General features: G+C 36.1%; 1 protein-coding gene across 3 annotated transcripts in view; it reads right to left on the bottom strand.

The window, feature by feature from the left end:
• Positions 1 to 398: 398 nt before the first annotated feature.
• The window catches only part of GABRA1 (gamma-aminobutyric acid type A receptor subunit alpha1), a 59790-nt gene continuing 41622 nt past the window's right edge, over positions 399 to 18566 (bottom strand). For all 3 annotated transcript variants that reach the window (XM_030841204.2, XM_030841205.2, XM_060296571.1), the window contains 3 exons: positions 12809 to 12961; positions 7673 to 7875; positions 399 to 2707 (listed from right to left, as the gene is read on the bottom strand). In XM_030841204.2, the coding sequence (XP_030697064.2) occupies positions 2396 to 2707; positions 7673 to 7875; positions 12809 to 12961 (668 nt within the window). In that variant the 3' untranslated portion in view covers positions 399 to 2395. The remainder of the gene's footprint in view (positions 2708 to 7672; positions 7876 to 12808; positions 12962 to 18566) is intronic.

The following is an 18566-nucleotide window of genomic DNA, read 5'->3' as shown; positions in this document are numbered from 1 at the left end:
AAACATTCAGTGTCATCTTTAAAAAAATTTTCCTGGGAGTTTACAGGAACTGTCCTCTATAAGAGTGTATCTTTATTTTCAAGGAAGACTTAACTAGTATTACATGGTTTAGCAAAGCACTGTAGAAAAGCTACATAGAATCATTTGTCTTTGATAAGTTGTGCAATCAATTTATACAATAGAATACTGTCCACATATACTAACAAACTAAGAAATGATAGAAATGCAGTCATTGCATAGCAGAAAGCAGACTAATAAGAAATATTCACATCTAATGAGCAAAATACAGACCAAATGTTAGCTATGAGGAGTCTGGAAGATAAAATGCTCTTAATAAACACATTAGATTAACGCCCCAAAATAACAAGATTAACAGCAACACAGAAGTTAGAGCCATATTTTACTTTATTTCTATACATGATATCTACACATGATACCGAAGGATGAAATATCCTGGTTCACACTTTATTGGGCTAGCTCATTGAATTTAGGCAGGACCATATCAAACAATAAAGCACATTTAAAAACAAAACCAGAGTTTGTTTAGGAAAACACAAACTGTATTTTCCTGCATCATTGGATAGCAGCTTTTTGAGACAAACATTGCTCAAAACTTGGGTATGGATCCCAACTGTCTTATTTGGTAATTATGATGACAGGTTTATGTCATAGTATTCTAAATGTGGTTAGACCATAACCTGTGGATTCTGGACACTAATTTTAAATATCTCTGAAATTCTGTCAGACAAAAGGAGGCTTCAAAAATACCTTCTGCATAAATATTTATTTCTAAAACATCTGGGAAGTAATGAAACAGACTAGAATTTTCATAGGGAGTATTAATGGACCTCTTGTCATTAAAGCCCTTACGTAGTATGCCTACAAATATATTGCTACAGTATAAATGAAATGTAATATTACTCAATAAAAGCTATTTCCTGTACATTCTTTCATGTATTTTTATATTTAATGCTACATATGGTACAACACTTATTGAAATAGTTGGTATCAGCAAAGATAGCAATAATATACAGTTGATTTTCTAGCTCCCACTAGTGCTTTTCCATTTTCTTTCTATATTACAAGAGCTTAAAATAGGGAAATGTGGGATGACTTGAGCAGATAGCAACTGATTTACTGCTGTACACTGGACAATTACAAGCTTTCTCTCCATAAGTAGATTTTATACCCATATATTGGAACTTCCATCTGATTCCTTCAGGCTGTTCTGGTCTTAAATGCAGGCTCTAAAAGTATTTCCATAGCATTTAACAACATTCTAACAGCTAAGAGCGGTGAGTCCTACACAGTATTTTAAGAACACAACCTTTAAAAAAGTAAAAAAATTTACAATCTCATGCCGTATATTTACATATATAATTTATATATTCTATATTTGTTTACTAGTCATAAATTTCAATCTAAAGCTTTTAATGTACTGTTATATAAAATAATACATTCAACAATTCTAGAGCTTGCAAAATATTTTTGCCCCTCTAAAAACATCTTCAGAATGAAAATCCAGTGATTATTGGATGCATGTGCTATCTGGATATAGACAGGATGGAAAATAAATCTTTTAAAATTGTTCTATTTAAATTTATTATTTCTTTTTTTAGTTTTATTGAGTGTGTATCTGTTAAAATGACTCCTCATTGAGTCTAGTGGTAAAAGCTCAGATGATAGTAAAGCAGCCTATTTAAAGCATTTGTCTCCATTGGATTAAATGTGCTCTACAGTGAGGAACTGCACATTTGCCAATGCAGTTTCCATAAATTTTAAAATAGCATTTAACAACAAAATAATGCATTAGGCATTTCTTAAAAGGAGAAAGAGTGGGGATCTTTAGCTTTGGAAACAGAATGTTAAAGCTATACATCGGTTTAAAAAACAAAACAGAAATGTAAGAAGCACATTGTAGTTTGTGCAATAAAGACATAGATTTTTTAAAATGCTTCTTCTTTAAACATTTATAATTTATTCTTTTAAACACCTTCACATAAAAATATTTTTGACATATACAGTATCTTTTTCTCTAGAATATTTGGAAATATATATCTACAAATGACCCAGAGTTATAGAATTAAGTTTGATTTTTCTTCTACTTTTCCTCATGTCTTTGGACCTACTTCCCCCACCTTTCCTCTCTCTTCCCTTCTGTCTCCTTCTGTCGTGATTTTTCTGTCTTGCTCTCTCTTTCAGAATCCTGTCTCAGCTGTATGCTCTGCTCTGGACTGCCAGACAGGGGTCTGTTGTTCTTATATGAATTATGGAAATAAGGAAATCTTCAAATTCTTTAAGATAGAGGCAATAAAGCAGATGGGAATTACTGCGTTGAGAACAGAAAGCAATTCCCAGCGCAGAGGACTGAACAACAGAATGTGAATGACAGGACCTATTGATGTGGGGTAGGGGCTTTTAGCTGAGGCTCTCTGTTTAAATATGTAGCCCAATAGACCAAGTTAAAGATTCCGAATAACAGCGGGAAGGCTATTCTTGACAGTCGGTCAATTTTGCTTACACTGTTAAAGGTTTTCTTCGGTTCTGGTGGTTTTGTTTCCGTCTTGACTTCTTTTGGTTCTATGGTTGCACTTTTAGCAATGGTGGCTAAGCCGGGGTCACCCCTGGCCAAATTAGGTGTGTAGCTTGTTGCTGTTGGAGCATAAGTGTTGTTTTTCTTAATGAGAGGATCCTTCATTTTCTTTGGCTGTAGAAGGAAAGAGTAAAAGTATTTTGTTTAGTAAACTGTGGGAAGCATGTTTATAAGTTGCTGAGCAAAGGGACCTTTAGAACTCAAACATGTGCTTTATTTAAAATCTAAGGAACGTAATTTACAACTGCATTTTGGGGAGAAATGAAAAACGCAGATTGACAAGTGACCTTGCAGGACATTTGTTCCTGTCCAAAATGTCCATAAGAGAGTTGGTCCGTAAGACATTTGGTTTACGCCAAGTCCTTGAAATGTGGTCCTATCCAAAATGTCCATGAGCATATCGGGTCCATGCCAAATGGTTTTGGACAGGATGAAATAACAAAGTCCTTTGGTGTGGACCAAACATCTTATGGATGTTTTGGGCAGGACCAACTATGACCACGTATCAGGGACTTTTGGGCATGAGCCTAGGTCAGACTAATAGAAATACCATCAGGTTTTTCCCAGCCCAAAATGCTTGGTCGTTGTTTTAGGTCACTAAGTTTTGGGGTAGTTTGTTTTGCAGTGAAAAACTGCTGAACTAATTATTTGTTCCTTCTCTCCATGTTTCCAATGGGCAAATGGCAAAGCAGGGCTACGTAGTCAGGATACCCTGAATTCAATTCTTGCTCAGTGTTGGCTGCTTATCAACGTTATCTGTGCAGTAATTGACAAGTGCGGTATTTCTTAGAGTTTCTGTTTCTCAGAAATAAAGTGTATCATTGTTTAGAGCTATGTGCTCTGATAGAGTTGCCATCAGTAACTTGTGACTATTGAGCACTTGTAATGTGGCTAGTCTAATTTGAGATGTTCTGGAAGTATAAAGTACACATAGGATTTCGAAGGCTTAGTATGAAAAATAAAAAAAAGTACAGGGCTTCCCTGGTGGCGCAGTTGTTGGGAGTCCGCCTGCCGATGCAGGGGACATGGGTTCGTGCCCCGGTCCGGGAGCATCCCACATGCCGCGGAGCGGCTGGGCCCGTGAGCCATGGCCGCTGGGCCTGCGCGTCTGGAGCCTGTGCTCCGCGGCGGGAGAGGCTGCCGCGGTGAGAGGCCCGTGTACCGCAAAAAAAAAAAAAAAAAAAGTACAATATTTCTCCTAAATAATGTTTAGAATTACTTATACGTAAAGAGGATATTTTTGACATTTGGCTAAAGTATGTTATTAAACTTAATTTCACTGGTTGGTACTTTTTAAATAAGGCTACCAGAAATATGTTAATTATATATACGGCTCACATTTATGGCTCACTTATATTCCTGCTGGATAGCACTAGTCTAGAAGAGTGAGCCTTGTTTTTATGTGCACACTAAATCACCAGTTAAAATTTTTTTAAGTGTAAATGTCTTGGGCACAATCTTGCATTTTGAATCAGAACTCCTAGGGAGTGAAGCCTGATTATTGACATTGTGAATAAACTACACAGAGAATGTTCATGAGCAGCTAAACTTGACCAACCAGACTCGATATACTCTGGACAATCTGTATTTTTAATATCAAATCAGAATAAACTATTACTTCTAGAAGAGCTGTTATTTCTCACTCACAAGGTGCAATTTTAACAGGTTAATTTCTTTATTATCCAACTCCATGACCTATCTGCTACCTTTTCTCCTCTCCAAGTCCTTAAGCATACATTCACTGGGACTTAAAACCAGAAAAAAAGCCCAGATTTTTTTTTCTCCTAGTATTACACCATTAAAAGTAAGGCCACTTAGTCCAAGTATACACCCATTTCATAGTGAAGGCAGATTTGCTTAAGCTTTAGGAGGAGTGACAGAAATTTCTATAATTATTTGTACAAAAATAAAATGAGTAAAATTGATTCTCTCTGAATGTGGTCCAAATGACTACAAGTCAAAAAGTGATATGAATTATTTCAACACAAACAGCCAGACTGAACTTGTATTGAGTCCACTGCTTAGAAAATAGCAGATCTAATATTAAAGGATACATTGAAAAGCATGTATGTCCTTTAGATAAAATGTATATGCACTCTGATGTTGAAGAGAGGCAATGGGTTCTAATCTAAACAAAATTTGTTGAGTGACAGATACCTTATTAGATAAACTGAAATGAATAATCTGCCACAGGAAGAATTCTTGGAGAAGAGTTTGTATTATTGGTAGATTTCGTCTCTCCTACTGCCAATTTATCATAATACCCTAATACTAAATTTTCTCAACTTTTTTATTTCTTTCTTTCTTTTTGCAGCATCATGTTGAAAAGGATATTTAGAAATATCTGGTTGGTTTCTCAGGAAATAATATAGTTTTTTTCATTTCTGAAAATATTGAGCTCCCCCATATTCATTAAGAAGTTGGGGGCTTCCCTGGTGGCGCAGTGATTGGGAGTCCGCCTGCCGATGCAGGGGACGCGGGTTCGTGCCCCGGTCCGGGAGGATCCCACATGCCACGGAGCGGCTGGGCCCATGAGCCATGGCCACTGAGCCTGCACGTCCGGAGCCTGTGCTCCGCAACGGGAGAGGCCACAACAGTGAGAGGCCCGCGTACCGCAAAAAAAAAAAAAAAAGAAGTTGGTATTTCTTTCAACAATTAAACATATGAGGATGGATCTTGAGAAGGCTACTATATGCTTGCTTGAAAACATGATGCCCTATGTGGATTTTCTTTTTTTTTTGAAGTTATACCATGTCAGAGATTGAAATTTTACCTCTCCTGAAAACACTCACCTGGTCACAGGAAAAATATGTTATTTATTCTCTCTGAATGTCAAAATGAGACCTGAATCACACTGTGATCATGCTCCTTATTATAAGCTAATCAAACTGGCAAAGCCCTGGGGAAGATTTTTACAGAGACATAGATAAATTATAAAAAATATTCTCTTTCTCATTAGGATGACAGATATAGGCATTATGTATATGTATCTATCTATCTATATATACATAAAATATATAGATATGACCATACTTATAGCTATATGTGTACACTGAATAACACGGACTGTAGATTGATAGAGATTGAAATATTTTATTTGAGACACAGCACTTGAAAGACTAACATACGGTCAGAAAGAGAGAAATATAAACTCAACTATGAGCTCACCAATGCCTCAACCCAAATTCTGTGCTTTCCAGATCCAGTTCAATTCATCTAACAAGTCATTAACCACTGATACTGATGAGCTACAATCAGAAAGACATTGGCCTCTTGCAGCATGCAAAGAAAGGATTAAGATAGAAAAGCAACTTTTCCCAGTGCTTGCATTTCATTTTTCAGTTGCATATCACCGATGTTTGCATGTAATTAATTTTGAAGAACTTTAATAGAATATGCCAGTGATTCTAAGATGTGCATTTTTAAAATGTCCACATCTATGACTTTGGGCTATGTCTTACAATTGGTAGTGTCTTATGATCACTCATCTTCAGTTTTGGTGCTCTTTCCTTTGGGACTGCCCTTTTGTTCTAGGACAAACGGAGGCCATCAATGGCTAAGGTAAGTATTGGACACAAACTCTGTCTCCACTCTCTCACCCCTTTCTCCAACTGGTAAATGCAGTCCCTTTTGTCTTGTCTCCTCTTTACTGAACCTGAGCCTAGGTCCTTGATTTGAAAATTCAGAGATTTTTTTTATACTGGGCAAGGATGTTTCAAGGCAAGGTGAATTTTGAGGACTGGTTCTGGCCCATTTTGGTTGTGACAGTGCATCTGATGCAGAACCTTCTATGCTGTTGCTTGTGTACAACATCATTGAGGTGTTCAACTGATTCACCTGTGGCTGAAAGGTAAAGCTCAAAGAGCTTTTGCTTGGCAGCATATTTTCTCTCTTATGTATACATGTATTAGTGGTACATCGTATAAGCAGTAACGCTTTAGATTCTATTAAATGTGGTAGATGTTTCCAACACAAAGGATCCTCTTTTCAAGTATATTTGTGGAGCTATGGGAAAAACATCATTAAATGGATTTCTTTACTATACACCCTCTCAGACTTTTTACTATACTGTGACTTGGTGACAGTATGCAGAATTATTCAAGTGTATTTGACCACAGAACTGTATTTTTAGGGACTGACTCAAGACACTAGAATTCTATATTTGCTGTAGAGTGATTCCTCCCAGATTACTTCTAGATGTCTTAGAATCTCTGTGTCTGTGACTTTGCCCTTCTTTCCACCATCCCAAGGCTCCCTTGCATTTTGACATATTTTTCCTTCAAACCCCAGAAGTAGAAATATCCTCCCCAACTGTGCTTTATTTATTTACTTATTTATTTTGGCTGCATCCTGCAGCATGCAAGACCTTAGTTCCCTGACCAGGGATGGAACCCTCACCACATGAATTGCAAGGAAGAGTCTTAACCACCGGACCATGGGGGAAGTCCCTCCCAACTATGCTTTAAAATTCACTCTAAAGTAGGTTCTAATTGAGAAGAACAGTGATATTCTTGACTTGATAATTTTCTACAGTGAAGAATTTTTCTGTGAATTCTGTGTGTTATGATTCTTAAAGCAAACCTCTATTTTGGAAAAAGAAAATGTGTTTCCTACCCTTTAGTGAAAATTAGAGATAATGCATTTTGCAAGCTCAATTCAATTGAGCCATTAAAGTAATAACATTTCTGACCAAAGTTATTAGGCTTGGAAAACAACCAGAAGACTATAATTTTCAAGTTACAAAAATTATAATGGCATAATTGCTCCTAATGTAAGGTTTGTTAAAACAGTTCTCACGTCAATGGGGACCATAGGAAAGCATATTTGAGGAGAGATGTTTACCTTTGTGTTTCTCCTTTATCTCATTCATTCTACTCTGAACATCTATCCACTGAAACAACCTTTGCTTAGCAATAACAAAATTCTCATAGCACTTAATCATTTGTGACATAAGAAACAAAGAATCCTCTTTACCCTTTCTCTGCATTCTTCATCCATTTCCCCAAGTCCAAACATTCCATCCTATATGTTTAAAAAGACATAATAGTGCTATATCACAGGAAATATTAAAGCATTTACCTTTTCTGGAACCACACTTTTGCCATCCCATGCATAACCTCTTTTGGTGAAATAGTTTACTGTGGCAAACTCAATTAGAGCTGAGAATACAAAGGCATAGCACACTGCAATAAACCAATCCATAGCAGTTGCATAAGCCACCTTAGGGAGGGAATTTCTGGCACTGATACTCAAAGTTGTCATGGTGAGCACAGTTGTTACTCCTGTAAAGAAAGAAAGTGAATTTGTAGGTTCATACTACAAACTTTCATCACTGAGGTCAGCCTACTTATGTAAAGGGAAACACAGACAGAGTGTGTCTTCAAGTTCATCCCATTTTGGTTTGGGATGGATGAGTTTTAATTTAACCCCAGTGTAGTTTGCAGTTCATGGTATGGCAGTATTGATGGAGAGCTCTTGGAGGGATAAACTCCTCTGCTATTGAGAAGCTGTTAATAAGATAGTGAACTCCTGTAAATAGGTGTCTTGAACATGGTGTCCTGGGTAGGAAAGGAAATAATATTCCTTCACTGTCCCCAACTGTAGGAAAAAGAAAGCAGGTATCTTCACTGTCCTTGATCCATAAGTAGTCCTGGATCCTCAGCTCTGTTTAATATTCTACCTGTGTACTTTGAATATACAATCCAAGAGACCAATAACTTTTTGATAATTCATCATTGATAGATAATTAAATTATTTTAGGATAATATCTTGTTACATTATTAACTCTTTGGCTTTTATACTATATTTTCCTGATTCTTCAAATAGATACTCTTTTGAAGATGTTCCTGAAATAAGTTGCATGTAACTTGCTTGAGGTCACATAGCTCAGAAGTAGCAAAACCAAATTTGAACCCATTCATCAGATTCAAATGTCCACAGTCTTACTCTCTCTGCTAATGCTGCCCTATCTTCCCTATTCTGTGAATCTATCCCTACTGATTAAAATCACCTACATTCAAAGCAATTTTCACATCAGTTGCTTTTAGTTTACTTAGATTATTATAAGTGTTGGTATGTGAATGATGACATCCATTAATGTTCATTTAACAAATTAATATTATCAACCTACTATATGTAATGCACTAAACTAGTTAGAATACTGTAAGTTCCCTTTTAAGCCATTTGAAAATGTATGAAAAAAATCACAGGAACCCAGTGGGGGTGGCTTAGGTTGCATGATGTTGAAAAAATCTTAACCTCTTCCAGTAACTAGTTCCTCACTACTTAGCTCTATAGCCTTGAGTAAGCGAGTTAACTTCTAGGGCCCTCAATCTCCATAACTTTAAAAGTGATGATTTAAACTTCATTCTCTCGATTGTTTACATCATTGTTGAAATTCTAAGAGAGGAAAAGTTCTGCACATTTACAAGATTATTTAAGGATTAAATATAATAATATGTGAAAGCATTTTAAAGATAAGTAAATTATTGCCACAGAAGATATTGTCATCCCGTGTGTCTAAAACTCATACCTATGATTCACCCTTTTGATTAATTTTAGAGAATCAGCAGGGTTACACAGCTGGTCGGTGGCTAATTTTTCTAAGCTGCTTTAAACCATACAGTATTCCCTAGTTTCCATGATTTTCAAGATAGATGATCTTTAACTCTATTACAAAGTGATAGGACTAAGAAGAAACACTGAGATTTTTATTAACTCATATTTTTGATACATGGTCACAGTTGTAGGAAATAGACTTACTATGAACATTGGAGGTGTTGCAGAAAGTTCTGGGGCATTAACTATATTATGTAACCAACAAATGGTTTCAGGAATATTGGTGGGAAAATAGCCCCCAGATTTACATATCAATATTAACTTGAGCAAAGAGCAAGGTAATTAAATGTCAGTATTTGGAAAACAGAGCAACCCAGTTTCAAATCCCAGCTCTGTAACTGCTGAGTGACGTTGGGAAAATTGCCTCACGGTTCTGAGCTTCTGGATGTTTTGTAATTATTTCCTTATAAATTAATTTTACTAAGTCTAACTCAGAGGGCTATTGTGAGTATTAAATAAAATAATGTAATAAAGTGTTTAGCACTTAGCCTGATACTTACTAAGGACAAAGTTAATAACATTTTTTTATTGTTTGGCTGTGTTGGGTCTTCATTGCTGCGTGCAGGCTTTCTCTAGTTGCGGTGAGCAGGGGCTACTCTTCGTTACGGTGCATGGGCTTCTCATTGCGGTGGCTTCTCTTGTTGCAGATTACGGGCTCTAGAGCGCAGGCTCAGTAGTCGTGGCACACGGGCTTAGTTGCTCCGTGGCATGTGGGATCTTCCCGGACCAGGGCTCAAACGCGTGTCCCCTGCATTGGCAGGCGGATTCTTAACCACTGTGCCACCAGGGAAGCCCCAAAGTTAATAACTTATTATGATCAACTTCAGTCCTTTTGGATAAATCCCCGCTAAAGTGAATTCCATTTTTTATTTGAATTTTGGCTTATGTGGGCCACGAACTGTTAAAAGTAATTGGGGAATGGGTGTTCTTAAAAAAAATGTATCCATAAATTAAAAACAGTTAACAATAACATAAAGAGAGGTGTGTGTGTGTGTGTGTGTGTGTGTGTGTGTGTTGTCTTACAATTCCTGCTATAGGGAAAGTGAAAAAACCAAAAATATGCTGAGTATCTATTAAGTTTCAAGTATTGAGCCCGACAATTTACAAATTTTATTTTATTTTTCTCACTTAATCTTTTAAATGGCACTATTTTATTTTAATTGTACTCTCATTTTATAGGCAACTGACACTTAGAAGACTGAAGATTGAACCTAAAACTTGGGTCTGTCTGGCAGCAAATTTACATGACCACAGCCTCCAAATGAGAAAGAGCATGGAAGGTTAAGAAGATGATGTTTTAAGACATGAAATGGCTCCAGCTTTGTTGCCTTTTGGATGCCATTTACTAAACTGTTATAAGGTACAACTTTTGCTTTATTTTTTCCCTCTGGTATTTTTTCTTTAAATACCCATGACCCTCTCAGGCATTCCCCACAGCTCAGAGGAATGTGCTGAGCACAGACTAGAAAGAATAGAGACGTGTACTAAATAAATGTTAGAAGGCTGAAGGTCTCAGAAAATTGTATTTGTGATTTTATTGAACTTAAAACATTAGAAATATAACTTGATACACAGAAACACTTGCCAGGGTTGAGTTTACAGATATGCAGTTATGTTTACCAAAAGGGCATGAGTCAGCTGAGATAGCAGACTGTTGAAAATGTTAAAACAAGGTTTTTGACTTATAAAACATTCCAAAGTGCTTTAGAGGATTTCCAAAAAGGAAGGGTAGGATTTGTTGGGGACCAAGGCGGGGGAAGTGAGCATTTTAAAAAATCATTTTCACTACAGTGCTGGGCTCATTCTACAAAAATAAACATAAAGTACATGTCTTTTGTTCTCATTTAAAAAAAATTCAAATGAATAAAGGGCTCAAACTACATACACATATAGAAGTGAGCATCTGACAAGAATTCAATCTTCAGTTCTAATAAGTGGTGTAAACACTAGTTAATATTTACAAATTGTGTTAAGGGAAAAAAAGAGTTTTAAATGAACTACTCTTTTGCTCTGCAGGTGAAATCATTCTGGGTCTTGATTTAGCTGTTCTTAGGCTAATGTCACAGCAAAGATTTTGTGGTTTCCAACCCAGAAGCACCTTGCTAAGTTCAGAAGAAAAGATGTTTTTCTGTGCCCTTGTAACAGAGTCTTGCTTTTTTTCCTGAGATGACTGATGCCACAGGGGTATCTGCACAAGAATAATCCTCAGTTTAGAATGTAAGCACCTGAAGGCTTCTGTTTTGTGGTAAAGGATTTTAAACATAGCATGTGCCTAGTTGATATTTTTGGAATGAGCCTTGATAATTGTACCTTTCACCAATTAAATATGTGGTTATAACTTCCAGATAAATTATGTTGCCCATGACAACCCCGTTCCATGCCTTGTCATTGAAGCAGGAAGTACATGGGTAGTTGTACCTCATCATCATTAAGTGCACAGACTCTAGAGCTAAGAGTCTGGGTCTTACTCCAGACTTCTTCACCTCATAGCTTCTGAACTTGGGCAAGTTACTTAATATCTCGCTCCTTAGCTTTCTTGTCTATACCACAGGGATAATATTACAGAGGATTCTTTTAGTGTTAAATAAGATAATATAGGGTTGTTTCATAGAACAAAGCCTGATATAAAAGCATTCAATAAGTATTCTGCATGATTTTATTGTTATTTAAATTTTAAGCTCAGAATTTAACATTCATGAAAAGAATGGTTTATGTTAAGGTAACAGCTACATTCCATGCATAGAACATAGTAGAACCTCATAGTAGATTTCAAAGAAAAAGTCAGTTATTGAATGAGTGAATGAATGAATGAATCAGTAAGTTTTTGGTGATGAAATCTTGTTTTCATCAGCCTGAAAAGTACACTTAAGACAGTGTACTATGACACAGGCAGGAAATACCTCTTTATATGAAATACAAACTTCTAAAATTATAAATTAGGGAGTGAGTTTTCCTATTAGTAAAACGTTATTACCCTTTAAACATTTTTCCATTAGACTGACTTAAAGCATCTAAGGCATTTAAAATATTTTCATAGAAAAAAATATTTGTAACTCTTCAGAAGTGCACACATTGGGTAAAATGAGATATTCCTGTACTGGTGTCATGGTCATCAATGAGTTCTTTCTACATAAGGACCCCTTGCTTTCATATATGTAAGGAAGTAGTTCTGCTGATACTATATTTTCTCAGATTCTCAAAAAATACACTGACACATGATTCTAAATGTATGATTTAAGTATTAATGTTTCAGAATCATTAGATTCTAAATGTATGATTTAAGTATTAATGTTTCTATGTGTGTATTTTAATCTATCACAGGCATTTCATACCTGCTTCATTCCATTTTTCTCCTAAAATAGCAAATCACATGTTCATTAATCCCATCAATTAACATGCACTAAAACAGCTTGCTATTTTAAAAAAAGAATTTTTTTACAATCATGTCATAATGAGAATGGTAATTCCTTGAACATTCCTATTGTATTAACTTCAGATTTTAACGTATTATTACTTTTTTCATTCTATCTGCAATGTCACAGATATGATACAACTTGCCCTCCAGACCCTTGCATGTGCATCTTGATTGGCACTTACCAAAGACAGTCCTTGCTGGTACAGACTCTCTGTTGAGCCAGAACGAGACTTGGGAGAGAATAACCGTCATTATGCATGGCAGGTATGTTTGAATAACAAAATAGCCAATCTTTCTTTTCAGGTGGAAATGAGTGGTCATAACAACATATTCTCCTGGAGGGTAAAACAGACAGTAAGGTGAGCAATTTGACCTTGAAAATAAATTATCTGTGAGTTTTTCCATCAGCAGCAAGAACCTGGAGGTTAGACATAGCCTTTATCCATGTGACATCTGGTTCCTGGAGAGAAAAGCTTTTATCCAGGAAAGAAAAGAGACATTTAAAAAACACACCATAACACATTACTGTATATAAAATAGATAACTAATAAGAACCTGCTGTACAGCACAGGGAACTCTACTCAATACTCTGTAATGGCCTGTATGAGAAAAGAATCTAAAAAAAAAAAAGAGTGGATATATGTATATGTATAACTGATTCACTTTGCTGTACACCTGAAACTAACACAACATTGTATATCAACTATACTCCAATAAAAATTAAAAAAAACAAACAAACACCAGAATGGCACTGAGGTTGAGATTGATGTGCCAGAGATCTCATCGATTTTCTTATGTCCTAATCCCGGTACCTGATACATTTAAGAGACAAATCTGAGCATGTGTTTACAGATTGGCTTTAATAACCCTGAAGGCAATGTGCTAGATCCTGATGGTGTACACCAGTGGATTAGAAGACACCAGTTTGTCCTCTGCAGAAAAGAATCAGGCTGTCTAATCGAGGAGCTTTGGTGTCCAAGTCAGGGGAGCTGAATTCCAGCTCTTGCACTTTCTTTCAGTAGCTCTCTGACCTTGGATTTGGCTTACCCTGATTATCAAGGTGAGAAGAGTGTGATAGAACTCTCAAAATTTGTTTTGAGGAACACCTTCATCACCATCACCTGGGAAGGTTTCGAAACATGCAACTCTTCAGGTCCCACCTATTCACACAAACCATTCTTTAAGGTGAGGGCAGAAAAATCCTATTTGTCACTAGCTTTTGAACTTGTCTCAATTCCTAGACCAGTCTGGGAAATAATGGAGTAGCTAGGCACTCTCCATGGTCTTTATATATGTCAAAGTCTGATTTGATTAGAGGCCCAAAGAAATAAACACACAGCCCAAATTGTAGGAGGTGTTTTCTGTTTTTAGTTGATGTTATTTCTTAATTGCAAGTCTTAGAAGTTTTTAGCTTTACTCACTCTGAATATATACTTAGTTATCTGTGTGTGGGTAGGAGAAAAATAGGTGTATCCTTACTAAGAAAATATTGCTGTCTTCGGTATTCACATTTCTCTATCTTCCTCCTTCCCTTCAACTTCAAACTTTTCCCTCCTCAACCTGTGATTTATGTCTCAGCTCATGGCCATCCAGCTTCAGCCCCTATAATGTGGTTAAAACTGCTCACGATCTCTTAATATCCATAACTGAACATCTCAGTCTTAAAGATCTCAATCTTCAAACCCACTGATCATCTTCTTTGTAGCACTAAAAATTAAGCAATGCTGACTGCCCCTACCATCTTGATAGCACTCTCTAGACTCACATTCTCCTTTTAGCTCTCATTTTCAGTTTCTTTTGCTAACTCACTGGATATTTCAGTCAGAGAGTTATGAGTTCTTCCTGTCTCTTGGGCACTAATCTTCATCTTTCTGCAAAGCAAATGCAGAGGTTCCTGGTATAGTTCTGTCTTTAGCTGTCATCATCTCTATTTTTTTTTCTTGACTCTAATAAGGAATTTTCCTTCTCACCCCTGCTCTTAATGTCATTTTTATCCAGATGGCTGCGGGAATCTACATCTCTAAGTGACATTGCTCTCAAAAACCACTGTATTTCCAAATATCTACTAGACATCTCATAGATACTGATTTTTCATTGATATCACCAACTAAATATGTTCAAAAGTGATATTACTTAAACTTTTCCATAAAAAATAATGACTAGCATATAGCAGGGCTTCTTTTCCACTTAGCATCCATTTCTAAATTCATGGCACTCTCATCTGTCTGTTCACTCAGGCTATTGATAAAAACCTGGAATTAATCCTTGGTTGTTAGTAGGACTTCCAAAAGAGAGAGAAAGGAATCAGTTGATCATCACAATTTTAATTTCACCTGTGCAGTATCTTTCAGTCTATCTCTTATCTCATGGTCATTGCTCTTATCTCCTTTGCAGATTTACAATGTAAATCTACCGTAATCTATGAACTATCTTGTTGGTCTCCAGTCATGTCCTAAACTACACTTTTCCCTAAATTTGAGGTCAGAGTGATTGTTTTAAAGCATACGTACATACCTTAAAACACCTTAATGGATTCCCATTATCCACATCAGGGTTTGTCAACCTCAGTACTACTGACATTTCAGAACGGATAATTGTTTATTGTGGGAGCTGTCTTGTGTAATGTAGGATATTTAGCCACATACCTTGCCTCTTGCCCGCTAGATGCCACTTGTAGCCACTCTCCCTTCCCACAATGTGATAATCAACAGTGTCTCCAGTGTTACATACTAAAAAGCAAACTCCCTAACCAATCCCCAACACTCTCCACATCCTAGCTCTGACACGTGTTTCAGTATCACATCTCATGTCTCACCACACATTTTCATATCTCAGTAATCTGATCAACAAAATTCCCTACTTGACCTCTTCTATAGCCGAATATTTTGTTCATCTATGGGTTGGGCTCAGTCCGTAGTAGAAGAGGAAGAAATGTACTGTATGGGGACACTTTATTAGCTTTAGAAGCAAATGAATTTGGGTTCAAAACCCAGATATGCTATTTTCTTGCTGTGTAGCCTTAAACTCTCTGATCCTCAGTTTCCTCATTATAAAACAGTGATACGTATATTGTGGGGAGGATACAGAATAAGGGCTCTAGTGAAGATCATTCTACATAAGAGTTTTAAAATAAATTTTAGTTGCTTTCTCCATTTCTTTTCTTGTTTCTCCAGTCAGAATTGGTAGAATTATTGGTAGAAGAAATGCTCCCTGTACTCTCTATAGTAGGAAATCATCGATACATTCAGTTATGTTTTCATGATTGTTATTAATGATAACACCTGCCATTTACTGATCAATATTAAGTAACTTCAAATTTATTTACAGCTTCTGTTTACACTTATCAATATATTATATACTTTTAATTTTAGTTATTTATATACTTATACACCTCCACCAAACCGAAAGCTAATTAAGAAGAGAGAGAGTTCTTTGAGTATAGCATGGCTTTACATATCCTCAATATTCAGCACCTACCTATGGTGAAAAGGGATGAATGAGGCTTAAGAATACTCGTTGCAATTAACATCCACTAGCATCTCTTTTTTGAAAGGTGAATAAAATGTTATCTAATTTTTTTCTATTTTCTGTAGATAACTTGGATAATGTCTCCAAGGTCATCTGAAATAAACAAGTGATTCAAATTTGAGAAAAATGCAAAAAAACACATTTTTTTTCCTGGGACTCTGCTAAAATGTAGCCTTGGGTAGATATAGTCAGGTTACATCTCACCTCCCAGGAGTACGCATTATCATTCCTAACCATTCATTCAATTGTAGACTGCAAAATGTCATCAGCTCAAAGAAAAAATTCCATCTGTCACATAATGTCAGAAAGGTGAATGTCTATATATATTCCATTATCATCTTTTGTTGTTCACAATGTGACATTTTGGGAAGATTCTGCAAAGATTATTTTTTTGGAGGAGCTATCATGTGACATTTTATATTTGTTTTATAAACCACTTCCTCACTAACAAATTAGAAAAAGTAGAGGAAAACTTCAAATCTTTTGACGTCACCTTCCTCAATTAAACAAAATCTAAGAAGTTTTGGTACAAAATGTTGATGGAAGAAATTTTCACATGTTGAGGCATGGGGAAGTCATTCTGGCTTATACATGAATTGCTTGATACTTTTTGCTAACCAGAACAGCCTGTCTTGTGGCCTGTCAAGCATGTATTGTACATCGACTTTAACCATTAAAGAAAAGAATTCATTTAAAAATCTAAATGGAATAACTGAGGTTCAGGCATCCAAAATGGATCTGGGTGGCCACTGTGGATGTGGTTTCAGATATATTCCTGTATCACTGAGAATTTCAATTTTCCGAACTCTACCAGACTCAAGGACACCACCAGCCATTCTCAAAATAATATCTGCTAGCAGCTGCCAGCTGCAACCTTATGGTCTCAATTTCTCCCCATGTAACTATGCATCCATTTCGGACCCCAACCAACCCTTGCTTAATAAACATCCTTACTTCTTGCCAGCTCCATCTATAATTTCTGACAAACAGCTTATGTAATTTTGCAGTTTTTGCCTTTGTAAGCCTCCCCCGTTGTTGTAGTCTGGTAGAGCACAATTTGAGCACTTCTTGAATCTGTGTATAATCCACAGATTGGCGCAAATAAAGCTTTTATCTATTCTTATTGGCGCAGTAAAATAAATAATCCACAGATTGGCGCAAATAAAGCTTTTATCTATTCTTATTCTATATTATTTATTATTTCCATAAATAACATTTAAATAAGGAGAGCAAAAGGCAGCAAAATCAGAATCACATTGTAATCATTTAAAAATGAAAGAAAAAAAACCAAAAAAGTCATGTAAATTGGATTGAAAGAGTATCTCTAGACATCAAGTGCTTATGTACTAAGCATGTCAAATTATTTCCCTCTGATTTAACAGTCTAGAAGAATTGTAATTCAAATATCCTTTCACATCATGTAACCCTGAGGGAAGCTTGTAAATTAGATGTGACAATATTTCTTATACATCACAATACAAAATTAAAGAGAGAGAAGAAAAGAAGCAGGAATATAATTTTGTAAAGCAGCATTGAGGGTTTCTTTAGATCTGGCTTCCATCCTTTACTTTCTTAAATGTTGGTTACTTAGAGTAAATTCCTTGCTTAACTTTATTTGACTTCAGTTTTCTCATTTATTCAGTAAAAATGATAATGTGCTACTTAACTGTTTCCTGGGATGCTGTGAGGATAATATGAAATAACAGATGTGAAAGTTCTTCTAAAAAAGTCTGAGTCACATGCAGATTTACAGTGTAAAGGTAGAAAGGATAGAAATGGATTCTCTAGCTCCATTCATTTCTTTAACAAAATTGTAGTGGATACTTATTCCATGTAAAGCTATCACTTTCCTTTCAAGTATTCTAAATTTTATGTTTTCTAAGATGCTACCTGTTTCAAAGGAATGAGGAATAAAAAATGTCATTGAGGGAGGGGCTGGTATTTTAATATCTGCTTCAGAGAATACTGAAATAGAAATAAGGAAACAATGGTTATAGTTCTAGGCCACTTAACCCCTCTGGACCTATCTCCTCATCTGAAATATGATTAGGTTGACCAGATGACTATGTAAGTTTCCCTCTCCATCCTCCCTCCTACAAACCTGTTTTCACGTCTTACAGTTTTATTATTTCTCTGGAGATCATGTATTAGGCTGCAAAAATAGAAGTCCTGAGGCTCCTTTGGTGAATGTCGATCACCACTATTGCTCCCTGGTCAGTGAAAACTGTTGCTTTCCTCATTCATTTCAACCCTGCAGAGTCATCCTTAACTCATCCAGAGAAGACTGTTTCTAGGAAAGAGGATCCTATAATTTTCCCTGGTCATCTGTTCTAAGGATAAACAAAAGTCATTCACAAAGAAGAGACATTCTTTTTTTTTTTTTTTTTTTTTTTTGCAGTACGCAGGCCTCTC

This window comes from Globicephala melas, chromosome 3 (genome assembly GCF_963455315.2).
Source record: "Globicephala melas chromosome 3, mGloMel1.2, whole genome shotgun sequence".
Lineage (NCBI taxonomy): Eukaryota > Metazoa > Chordata > Mammalia > Artiodactyla > Delphinidae > Globicephala > Globicephala melas.
This window is presented reverse-complemented; position numbering and strand designations above follow the sequence as displayed.